The sequence below is a fragment of the Gopherus evgoodei genome, chromosome 5, assembly GCF_007399415.2.
Source record: "Gopherus evgoodei ecotype Sinaloan lineage chromosome 5, rGopEvg1_v1.p, whole genome shotgun sequence".
NCBI lineage: Eukaryota > Metazoa > Chordata > Testudines > Testudinidae > Gopherus > Gopherus evgoodei.
Genome location: NC_044326.1, coordinates 42,902,325 through 42,915,247, shown reverse-complemented (window position 1 = coordinate 42,915,247; position 12,923 = coordinate 42,902,325). Strand labels below are relative to the sequence as shown.

Here is a 12,923-nt window from a genome sequence, read left to right as displayed (position 1 = left end):
TATTTTGTGAACTGTAAAAAAAACTTAATGCAGCACCCAATTTTTTCTGACAAATGAATAGCTACTGTGTTAAAATCCCTTTTCAAAGAAAATATAGCCTTAATGATGTGTTTCTCTGTGTGTAATCCTTTTTCATTGTGCTGTCACACACTAAGATTAAATTACCAAAACAGTAGTGCTTCACAAAATTGTAGAAGTGTTTGCTTGAAATAAAATGTGTGATTTTTATTGCATCATTATATTTTCAATATATTGCAATTGTCCAAACAGCCTTCATTGAATATATGTGTATTTAAAAGGGAAAAAGTAAGACGTGGGATGTCTTTACATAAATCAGTAATACAGTGAATAAATAGAAAATATATCCAGTGGGCACTCGGCATTTAACCTTAAAAATGATACACTGAGTACAGACACAGAGGATAATTTTATTATAAAAAGATCTAGGTGGAAAATTATTGTAACTAGGATTTTTTTTTGTGGGAAACGCATTGAACCCTTTCCAGTCAGAAATATCTTGCTTTCTCACTTGCTAAATCCCAGTAGCATATTTGGGTTCTAATCGGAAGGCAGATTGACCTAAACATAGAGGGGTTAGAAAAACCCTGGCTCTGAAGCCAAGCTGGCTTTCAGAAGTGCATTCTAGATCAGGGGAGGGCAAGCTATGGGCCATATCCAGCCCATCAGCTGCTTTAAGCTGGCCCTCGAGCTCCTGCTGGGGAGTAGAGTCTGGGGCTCGCTCCGCTGCAGCCAGGGAGCAGGGTCGGGGCAGCTCCATGCAGCTCTCGGAAGCTTTGGCATGGCTCCCTTCCAGCTCCTATGTGCTCCATTGACCCCCTCCAGCACTCCAACGGAGAAGGGACATGCCACTACTACCAGGAGCCACTTGAGGTAATCACCACCCGGAGCCTGCACCCCTGAGCCTCCCCCCACACCTCAACCCACTGCCTCAGCCCTGAACCCTCTTCCGCCCTCCGAACCCCTCAATCACTGGCCAGAATACCCTCCTGCACCCCAAACCCTGCATCCTCAGCCCCACCCCAGAGCCTACATTCCCAGCCGCAGCCTGAACCCCTTCCGGCAGCCGAACCCCCAGCCATGTCCCTGACTCCCCTCCTGCCCTTCGAACCTCTCTGGCCCAGCCCAGAGTACCCTCCTATACTCCAAACCCCTCATCTTCAGCCACACCCAGCTGAAGCCTTCACCCCACTCCCCCTGCCCCAGCCCAGAGCTCCCTTCCACACCCTGAACTCTTCATTTCTGGCCACACCTGGAGCCCGCATCCCTAGACAAGAGCCTTCACCCTCTTCTGCATGCCAACCCCAAAGTTTGCCTGCCATACAATTTCTATTCCCAAATGCGTCCCTCGGGTAAAAAAGTTTGCCCACCCCTCTTCTAGATACTACTATTCTATCTGATTTTCCTGCATATCCTCTCTCTCTCTCCTCTCCCTCACACACACACACAAACTTGAATACCTGTGATGTGTGGTCCCATTGGTGTAAGGGATGGCTTGACCTTTTTGCTTAAGAAAAGCAAACAAAAAAACTAGAGTTGTGCTAAACTCTGGTAAGCTTTTTCCACCCCCGCTCTATTTTGGGCCATCTTATCCCAAACGCTGTTTTGGAGCCAGAGACCGCCACCCCTACCAAATCAGAAGTATTAGGACTCCTAGACATTTTGCCATGTTAGGGAGAAGAGAACATCTGAGGTTGGATGGATATTCTTAATGTTCCTGGTTCTTAATTCTTTTGTTACTGTTCTGCTGTATGGTCCCGTCTATCTCTATTTCCATTCCAATCCCAGACTAAAGTTAAAATCTATGCATCTCCTGTTCTCACTGACCAACTATGTGGAAAATACCTTCCTGGTGTTATGATGTCTGAGGGGGTGGGGGCGGGGAAGCTTACTTGGTTCTTCCCTGACACTGTTCAATGAGTCAGGTTTATCTGTGTAGCTGATGTTTCCTGAAGTTGTAGAGGTACCCAAGACTGTGGTAAAACTAGGATAAATTACATTTGTCTACTGTCAGGCTGACAGTGGCATTTTGGAATACAGAGTTTCATGTAATTGGAGTTTATAAAATGTGGTTTTACTGTATATTGGATAAGGTGCCTGTATGGAGTCAAACTCCTTCTGAGAAAGGGACAACTGTGGATAGCTACAAAAGGGTGAAACTAATGTTATGTAGCAAATTCTGAGGGGGCAGAAGTACGTTGGTAATCAGTATGACTTATCAGTAATGCAATAGACTGAATTAATATGTGAACTTTACAGGCATAATGGCATACATCTGAGTAGAACTACCTACAATTTTATGAAGTCGTATTAACTATTTCTATTGTTTTTGATATAGGAAGTTTACTCTAAGGGAATAATCCTGCTCTCCGCGATAGTTACAATCAGAGTCCATGGGGAAAATAAATTTGAAGTAGTCACACCTCAAAGGACTTTTGTTTTCCGAGTGGAAAAGGAAGGTAAGCAGAGCACATATTTAAATGACAACTGCTAGCAGATTGTATTGGTGGCTATAGGTAAATAACATTGCTAAAATCAGTGTTTTTGTGTGCATGTTGTCACGCTTCCAGCAAGGTCACTGGGATCCAACTATCTTGGGCTCATATGTTGTAGGTTTTTGTGAGAGAAATTTATTCCCTACTCCCTGGATAGGTTACTCCCAACTAGAGGAGAGACTGTTATCAACAGTCTTATGATTCCAAAGTTAGTCTAAAGGCCAAGTCATTGAATCCTCTATGCAGTTCAGCCCTAGAACTATTTGACAGAGATTGTCTTAGCCTGAGTTTTTCATTCACTAGAACCAAGCGCCTTTCCCATAGCCCAAACTGCCTATAATAAAGGCCTACTTTCCTAAAGCAAATTTGTGCTTTAATCAGATCTGCTGGAATATGCAGATTGTTTTAGGTTGTTTGGTCATCTCACTGAGAGACTTAATTTATAGAAATCCCGGTTTGAAGTACTGTATTGGTTGGGAAAAAAAGAGTATTTTCCAGCAGGGTGTTTTTTGTTTTTTGTTGTGGTTTTTTTTTTTTTTTTTGAGATGGCATAAAGCAATTTTTTTCTGGGTATTCTTTAACATTTATTGGAGCTACTTATAATCCCTGTACTTTCAGCCATCTGCTCTGAGTTACTGTTCAGTATAAAAATGACAAAGAGCAAAGTGAAGTTGATGGCTTGGATGTGGAGATCGACGAAATCTGGCTTGGGTTTTCTGGTGGCTTATATTTAATGTCAAATATGCGGTGTTTCCAGTGAGGTTTTTGATAGTGAATAAGGTTAAATTAAACTAGAGGCCATAGAAATTTCTTACAGATTTTTTTCGTCAATCTGTAGAGTGTATTATGCAAAATCAATGCCAAAAAGTGTGTACAGCTTGAGTTATTTATGAAAAGTCCAATAAATATATTCTAGTTAATATTCCATTTTTATTTATTTACAACAGTGTACGCTAACACCCTTATAGTTAAGTCTGTCAGCATTTCCATTATCAGCTCCAATTTTTATGGGGTTATAGGTTTGCTATAAATATTTGCTCCAGGCTATAACTTTGAGTGCAGTATCCCAGCCTGTGGTATCTCAGCCTTATCAGGTTTGGCTCAAATCATTTCCAGGCATTTTTACATTGTTGACTGCTTCAAAATGGATCTGCAATTTTTTTAAAGATTTTTTTTTTTGTTTTTTTTTTTAACTCAAAAATATTTTCATTGTAACATGAAATTTTGTAGGGCCATAACCTGCTTTATCTACTAATTCCTTTGGATAATTAGAAAACAGCATCAACTATTATTTTTTATTTGTAATTGTTTTTAAAGTGTTCCTCTGTGTGCCCTATGACAAACTTTTTATATGGGTTACAAATTGTATTTTTCTTAAATGTGCAACCCTCCCTTGACAGAACAGCCTGCTTAGGCAGCTGTTGATTTACTGTTCTAAGTAGGTTTGGGACAAATCAAATTGTCCGTACCAATAACTAGAGCCATTTGAAGTATTGAGTAATTTATACACCCAAATTCCCTTTCCTGTGTATTCACATACTATTCTTGAACCAATCTCAACTTGCATGAATTTGGTCACGGCTGAAAAATATTCAGGGCATGTTTCCAAGAGTTCCTGTCATTTGTGGCTTTGCATAAAGAATTCAAGAGCAGGATTTTTCAAATGTATTTCAGTCTGAGGCTTGCTTGTGAACGCTTCACTGTGAGAATATCAAAGCACGAATGCACTTTGTTTTTGGTCTCCTAAATCACATGTTGTTGTTTCTGTTTCTGGATTGGTAGACCATAATGCTTGATAAATAGAAAGTGGGTCTAAATAATCACAGTTCTCTGATTCTCTCATGGCTTGTCTAAACAGGTTTTGCTTCACTTTAGTTAAAGTTAGTTAGATAGACAATTCCCCAGAGAGATTAGGAGCATTTTCTGAAGAGTTACTCTGTGAAGACGTAAGGAGGCATAGGGCACTGAGGGTATTTTAAAATATTTTCCTTACCTGTTTTCCGCAGGAGTATTATGCTCTGGCTGACATGGATCCCAGGTTTTTGAGGGGAAGGAAGAAAACTGGATTTAAAAATGAGGGGAGGAGAAACTAACTGTGAAATAAGTTTTTTGTGAGCTGCTTACAGTACACTTTGCATTCATTTTTTTCTTGTTCCAGATGCACAAAGTTTGTATGTGAGCAGTACTAATTGTGAAGACTTAACAGTCTTAGTACTTGAACAGGAGGTTTAAGACAACTGTCTCACTTGGTAGATGTACACTGCAGTGCATGGTTAGACATGTGCACTAGCTCTGCTTGAGCTAGAATGTTCCAAATAGCTGTGTGGTTGGGTGTAACATGGGCAGCGGCTTGGGCTTGCTGTCCAAGTATGACAGGGTTCCAAGCAGGTTTGTGCTTGGAGGGCAGCTCAAGCTGCCACCCATGCTACGTCCAGCTACACTACTATGTTGAGCGTGCTAGTTCGAGCACAGCTAGCGCATATCTGTCTACTTGTGCTGGGATGCCCAGCTTCAGTGTAGACATATCCACAGTTACATTAATAAGCAATGTTCCACTCCATTTTGAAATCTGAATATGATTTGGTTAGAATTCAACAATGTTTGTGGAAAACTTTTTTTATATTAACTCAGCTCCATCAATGACATACATGTTGAAATACTTTTTTTATGCACCTACTGATCTTTTTGAACTATCCACTCTAAGAGATGTGCTTGAAACACCTTTCCTGAGGTGATCTGTCAAGCTGCTATTCTCTCTTCTTTAAGATCCCTCCATGACACCCCCTTCTAAGATGATGTTTATAAGAATGAAGTTGAACAGACATCCATGCCCCACCTTGCTGTGCACATACCTTTTGCTGAGTAACAACTTTTTGCTTATCTTTTTGCTGTAATCCTTGTTCTGCCACCCATGTCTGCACCCTGTTATTTTGTCACCCTCTCTTTGCATTCTTTGGGATACGGATAATGTCTGTTTGCCTGTAATCTAGAGTTGTTATACTTTTTTAGGTGCTGTAACATAGTAGAAGAGTTGATTAAAAAAATTGAAAATTCAACACTGAAATTTTTTCCTGAAAAAAGAATAATCAATTTCCTAGTGTTTCATAACTTATTCTGTGAATTAAATCCCCCAAAGCAAATGGAGTTAAAACTTCCATCATAGTCCTGCCACAAGTGGGGGCAAGTCTAATAATAACTTCCATAATATTCATTATTAACATATATTTTGATCTTAGTCCTGTGTAATAACTGGACAGAGTGGATGAGTGAAGGATTGAATAGAATTGTATTACTTCAAGTACTTCAAATACTTGCTCTTGTAAGCTGTTAAATTAATAATGCATGCAAAGGGTATTCAAACAGACATGTCCTAAATTCCTTGGATAATGCAGACTTTTTTACAAGGTATACCTTAATGTAATAGACTGTAAATTGCAAAATATTTTTGCATAAAAACATTAGCTATATTATCAGTATTATATAGGCCTAAATTTTCAGAAATTCTTGCTAATTTTGAATTCCCCAGTTTTTGGATGCTGAACTTGAGATATCTTTCTTCGACCATATTTCCATAGTTTGGATTCTCAGCACTTTCAGGAAATCAGGCCCTTTTAATCTGTTTCAAGCTGGCCACCCAAAAATCACTAGTCATGTTGGAGGTAATACCTTCTATTGAACCAATCTGTGTTGATGAATGAGACACGCTGTCAATCTTAGGCAGAGCTCTTCTTCAGGTTTTTCCAGTTAAGTAGTGTTTCTCAAGCTTTTTGTTACAAGCAACTGGATTGCTGCCTTCCTAAACTGTGTCAGGGAGATCTCAGGGACTGGCACGAGTCCAGGGACTGGCTGTGAGAAACACTGTAGTAAAAGATATTACCTCACCCACCTTGTCTTGCTAATATCCTGGTACCAACGCAGCTACAATATCACTGTTTAGTCACATTTGAAAATTTAGGTGATAAAAGTACTGTGTTCTTGGAGAAGTTGCATGTTGACAATGAGAGTTACTGAAGTGCAGATTCTATCTTAAGTCTTTACCTGATATATGTTCATGCTTATTCTTTTTCATTCCCCCCCGCACCTCCCAGGAAAATAAACCTTCATGCCAACCACTATCTAATAGGGTTAGAAAAAAACTTCCCCTCTGTCCTAGAATTGTCTAGAATAGTGATTCTAGCATTTACTCTCAATCTAATATAGACCATTGCCAAAGATAGAATACCAGGTTAGGTGGACTGCTGTTCTGATCTGGCATGACATTTCCTATGCAACACAGTAGCTTAGTCAAAAGAACTAGAGCACCTTCATGGGCATGTATGTGAAGACAGTGGGGAAGCTGCAACATTCCAGGAACATGCTGCACTTGTCTAATTTCCTTTTCCTTCTCCTTAGATGAAAGGATTGACTGGATTAATACAATGCTCAGTGCTTTGAAATCACAGTCCAATACCCCTCAAACTCGAGCTGCTGTCACTCCTGAGAAAAGTGGATACCTTGAACTAAAAGGATACAAAGCCAAAATCTTTACTTTACTTCTGGGGAACAATGTGTGGCTCTGCAAAAGTGAACAGGTAAATTTTGTCATACATTTTTGTGAAATAATGCTTGTAAAAATGATTAAACTAGTGAGTTAGAAAATTATGCCACTTATTGGATGGTCACATTTTAGCTCTTTGTTATCACACATCATTGTTGTAGTTCTAAAAGGGCTTTTAAAAGCAAAATATGTGTCGCCACCTCCATTGTATAAAAGGGAAAAACAAACTAGTGTTAAGCTCCAGATATCTTTATAGGTCAGTGGGAGAGATGGGGTTAATTTAGTAGATTGTTTACAATATACACATGTAGAGTAATCATAAAGACCGAGGATGTATTGTATGCAGTGGCTTAGTTATTCAGACTTTTAAACAGTACAGTATGGATAGTATGTACTTTTGATTATCTGTAGTATTTAAAGAGTATCTCCACTAAATTTTAAAGACATGTCTGTATTTTAAGAAGTTTGACTTCATCAATGTTGCTCATGGTGCACTACAAAATTTTAAATAAACAATGGAAAATAACATTGACACTTTAATTCTGTGCATAAAATCCAGTGATTTATCCACAGATATTTCCTAGCATAATATTAGTAAGGAAAAATGGAGTTCCCACGTCACACAGAGATCTTGCTAGCTGGAATTGTTAGGAAAGTCCTAAGGGGAAGGGGGAAACATAGACAAACAAGTTTTTGTTGTTGTTTTGGTTTTTTTCCCTTCCTCCCTGCAGCCCCTACTCCCAGGGTGGTGCCTTTGTACTGTCACAATCTGACTTTTTTGTTCTCTTTCAGTCCCTCCACCCCCCTCTTTCACTTTGGTAATGCATGCTAAACCAGATATGGTGTCAGAGAGAGCCTCATATGCAAAGACTTGAGAGAAATACAATACCTGCTCTTTTACCAGTTAAAATCTATGTTCCCACTCAAGCTTCCGTGTTTCAAATAGGAATTTGGACAGTCAATAAGGTTGATCAGTCTGTAATTTGCCCTCATTGCCTTCAGCTAGGCCGCCTCCTCTGTGAAGCTACTTAGATTTGTGCTGGGGCCTATCACGTGTTTGGGATTGGGTCCCACCATTCTTTCCCAAATATGGCTGCCCATTGAGAGTCGAGAAGGAATTTCCCTCTCTTGACCCATGTGCAGTGCTTGAGAGTATTTTGTATGTAAGGAAGTCTGAGACTCACCGGGTGCATTTTGTGTGGTCGGCTATCAAAACTAATTGATCTGGGCACAAATTGTGGCCCCATTCATTTGTTTTTACCATTGCTTTACTTAGGCTTATCCCAGTGCTAAACCATATTGTGGCTGAGATAATGAGTGGTAGCTACATCTTATTTTTAAGTTTGGTATTTATTTTTGCTAGAGGGAAGGTTTGTCCTAAAGGGAGCACTGAAGAGGAAAGCGTCTTGTTAGGTGCCCTGTGGGGCATTTAGGGCCTCCATCATGATTCAGTTAATACCACAGTATCTAGTTAGTTGCCCTGTAACTTGATATGTTTATTTCAAAAAAGGTTAAGGTTAGTGGTCAGTTAAATGCAGAAATTAGTCAGTCTACCAAGTAGCAGTGGAAATGTATTTCATCTTGATTGTCTTCATTTCCCCCAGCAGAAAAGATGTTTTAGGTCCCAATTCTGCAACTTTTTTATATCCATGATCTTCAGGGTGGTTCCATGTGGGTATGAGATCTGCCTGAATGAAACAAGTTGCAGGACTGGGGCCTCTCATGAGTCCCGTGCCTGTCTACAAAGGTAATAGTCCAAGCAATGTCTTTAGCTACTGCAACAGCAATACCAGCTGTTGAGAAACTATATTTTTTTGTACTCCAGTTTTCAGAGTAGCTGCCGTGTTTGTCTGGATCTGTAAAAGCAGCAAAGAGTCCTGTGGCACCTTATAGACTAACAGACGTATTGGAGCATGAGCTTTCGTGGGTGAATACCCATTTCGTCGGATGCATGTAGACGAAGTGGGTATTCACCCACAAAAGCTCATGCTCCAATACGTCTGTTAGTCTATAAGGTGCCACAGGACTCTTTGCTGCTTTTACAGTCAAATACATACACTTTTATAGCACTTTGCCCACTATACCTACTGTGTTGTCATCAACCTAACATAATGTTTTGTTATCCAGATAATGTTGGGGGCCTGTCTTTCAGAGTGAGTGGCACTGATGTTCTACTAGCCTCTTCCCCCAAGCTTTTAAGTGGAAAGCGAGGATAAGCCGTAACTACATTGAAATGAGGAACTAATAGAAGTTTGGAGCCATCATCACTTATACCTCCAGGATAAACTGTTACTTAGAGTTAAAACATTAACCAGTTTTCAAAATGCTTGTGACTGTAGCTCTGCCTTTTATTTGGAACTGAGTTGTTTTTACTAAAGAGAAGCAGCCACATTTTTTTAAAAGTATCATACTTTTAACCTTCAAGCACAAAGCTGCTGATACATTTACAAAGGCAAATTGTACAAATTTGAGGCCAGACTTTGAAAATAATGTAGCCCACACAATTTGGATCAGATTTTTGAAAGTGTTCAGGACTCAGTGGCTCACACTGAGAACAGCGGAAGCTCTTGGTTGCTGAGCTCTTTTGAAAATCTGGACCTAGATCTGGTCCTGTTTGCATCTGCAGTTGATTATGTCACCAACACTGGAGTCTTGGTTTGATCTCCCTTCTACAACTTGTTCTTCACTAGTTTTTTATTAAGGATAGGAGAATATAAAAGCCTCAAAACCCTCTGTTAAATTTATTTAGAATATCAAGAATGAGTTTTCAGAAAACATTTTCCTAGCCATTATGTTTTATTCATGCTCTAGCTTACTGTTCTTTTGGGTATTTTTTTTTTCCTGTTTGTGGCTATAATATTCTTTTTCAGACTTCCTTTAGATCACCACATTTTCCCAGATTTTTTTTATGCTGTTTCTTTGCTTGACTGATTTTTTTATGCTTTTTTTCTTCCCTCTTTTCTCATTTCTTCTGATGTTTTACTACATTCTCTTACTTATTTAATCTTTCTTTTTTTCCTATGTAACTTATTTTTATTTTTTTATCTCTTATTTTTTCCCATCAGCTAAAATTCATTTGAAATCGTGTGAAAACAAGTTGTTGTGCTGTTTCTTTTTCTTATTATATTTTTCAGTGGCAAGACAGTTCCCTCTTTGGCATCACAGGGAAGGAAATTGTTTTAAGGAATGGAAAGTGTGAGGGGATTCCATGAATATAGTGCATCATATACAAGAATAAGGAAAATAAATGACTTAACTAGAAGAAGTTAAATGGTTGGATGGAACATGGCTATCTTCATCTGGAATTCCTTGGTGTCACAAGCTGACTCAATCGTCCTCTCACAGGACATCAGTCTGTTCAGTTGGATCTAAATGCTGGATTCCATGAGTTTCTAAGCCCCTGAATCTGGATAGTGATTTGTCACTGTTCCTAGATCTGGGTCTGTCAGGCATACTCCCAGGTGCAGATCCTGCATTTGAAACCTTGGGCAGTGAATTCCCCCCACAGCCTACCCACCTTAGATCTTGGAACCAGTGCAACAACTCTCCTTAGCCTGCAGTTGCTTATATAGACTCTGAGTTCCATATCATCTTGGGTGCCTTGAGCTTTGCAATTAAAACTTTCAGGGACATTTGGGCAGATAAGCAAAAAATAATGGCCTAGCAAGAGAATTGCTCAACCACAGCCACTCTACTCTTAAATAGCACTAAAACATACAGATTATTGAAAAACAAACGGTCCTACATACTCTTCCTCTTCCTCTGATCTCACCCCTCCTGTGAGTCCTGGATTTCATCAGCATCCATAGTCACTAGGCATCCATTCTTGCTTTTTCCCTCCTTAGCCTACTTTACTTGCATGTGGTGGTGGATGGAGGCTTCCCTCTTTTAAAAACAGTCTCTGTTTCCCTTTTGCCCATGTGCTTGAGGCCATTGATTCTGGGCACTTACTCCCACCCCCGCAGGGCTGGCTCCACCTCTTTTGCTGCCCCAAGTGATGAAGAAAAAAAAAAAAGGAAAACCTGATTGAGCTGCCGCTGAAGAGGAAGAGAGGGACTGAAGGACTTGCTGCCAAAGACCCAGATGTGCCGCCTCAATAACGGACGGAGTGCCACCCCTTTCTGTTGGCCGCCCCAGGCATCTGCTTCCTTTGCTGGTGCCTGGAGCCGGCCTTGCGCCCCCAGCTGCCTTCTGTGTAGAGTCATTGCAAGTTATTGGCCCTACTGATAGCAAACCTGTTGCTCCAGTAGGAGAGTGTCATTGAACACTGTGGTTGCGTCATAGCTTCTCAGCCATAGTCTTTCCTCCACTAGGCATCAAGCGTCTGCGGCAAAATGAATGTTTTAATCCACAAAGGAAGCTGCAATGCAACGTGAAAACTGCAATATAAAGTAGAGCCTCTGAATCAAAATGGGGTTTACAAAACAAAATGACACAATTTAACACAGAAGCAAATATGTCCTCAATCTGTCACATGCATTCTAGTATTCCTGAGTCCAGAATTAAGAAAAAGCTTGGGAAATATGCAGTGCAAAACCAGATTGAGCATATGGCCTATTTCAGTCATTTTAGTTATTAAGAATTTAATGTGAAGAAAATCTTTTGTAGTTGCTTTGAAAGACTGTCCCTCTATTCTAATGTTTCCTGGGTATTTGGAAATCAAGAAGGATGGTTTCCCTCTTTAAACATACTACTTTTCTTTTTTTGTACTTCTTCCTTAACAAGTAATCCTTCCATTTTGATTTAGTTTGAAGTTCAAACGCAAGTGATTCTTCATTACTTTTCTTGCAGCATTTAATTGAAGAGGAAAATAAATAATACAGCTTTGAAACCAGTAGAGTGCTCTAGTGTTCTAAAAATCTGTCTCTTTTGGAAGAGACAGTATTTTGCCCAATAATTACCAGGCAAATATGCTCAAGGATGTCTTTGTATCATAGAATTCACATCCATACTAGAACTACACCCACAGTGACTCTCGGGGGTTTATTATAACTGCAGTGCTAAAAGAAGCTATTTAGACATATTGCTATCTTGAAATGAGAGCAGATCTAGCTGATTTGTTGATTTCTATTAAACTTGATAGAGAAAAGTCCAGTGGCACTTTACAGGATTTTTCCTTGTTTTTTAAAAGTAGAGAATAAGTATGAGCCAAAATGCCAGATCCTAAAATAACCATCATGAACTTTGTGAAGTTCAGATTGAGATCAGAACTTCATGTCTCAGGTCTATTTCTCGTTAAAAAGTGATTGGTTTAGCTAGAGCTTCTGGGAGTGATATACTGCTACTATGAAACCATCAGTTTCTTAGACTGCGTATGTAGTGTGGATTTCTTAAACTTCCTCAGTGGAGCAAAAGTGAAAAATAGAACATATTGAATCAATTTACTCAGCCCATAACTTACTGAAATTCCCATTTCTATTTTAAAACCGTTCATGCACAAATTGGTGTTGTGCTTGATCCTTTAGGATAGCTTAAATCTGTATTTGTAATGTTAGTCTGCTATGATTGTAGTATTGGGGACCCCTTCTCTCCACTGAGCTGTAGGAAAAGATTCTGGGAGACACTTGGACAATTGGCTCTGTCAGGGAGAGCCTCCAGATGTATCTGTGTGGTGAAGGTCATTGTCAGTGGCTTTGAGAAAGAGAGTTTAGTGGGTTTTTTTTCCACCTTTTATCACTGCCTCAGATGATTCCAGACTATGGTCCTGTGATTGGTGACTTGTGAGGTTTTGTGGAACACTTTTTTTTTTTCCACACTCACAGGGATTGTGGAACAGTGTGTGACTTTCTGTGTATAGTTGTGTGTGTTTCCCATGATGGACTTCAGATTAACATCTTTAGCTTAATGTCTGAACTTCTCTCTTTTGAGTTTAA

The 12,923-nt window shown here is 39.6% G+C and overlaps 1 protein-coding gene across 2 annotated transcripts in view; it reads left to right on the top strand.

The window, feature by feature from the left end:
- The window catches only part of ARAP2 (ArfGAP with RhoGAP domain, ankyrin repeat and PH domain 2), a 210,458-nt gene that overhangs the window by 58,572 nt on the left and 138,963 nt on the right, over positions 1 to 12,923 (top strand). For both annotated transcript variants that reach the window (XM_030564509.1, XM_030564510.1), the window contains 2 exons: positions 2,357 to 2,477; positions 6,906 to 7,084. In XM_030564509.1, coding sequence (XP_030420369.1) covers positions 2,357 to 2,477; positions 6,906 to 7,084 — 300 coding nt within the window. The remainder of the gene's footprint in view (positions 1 to 2,356; positions 2,478 to 6,905; positions 7,085 to 12,923) is intronic.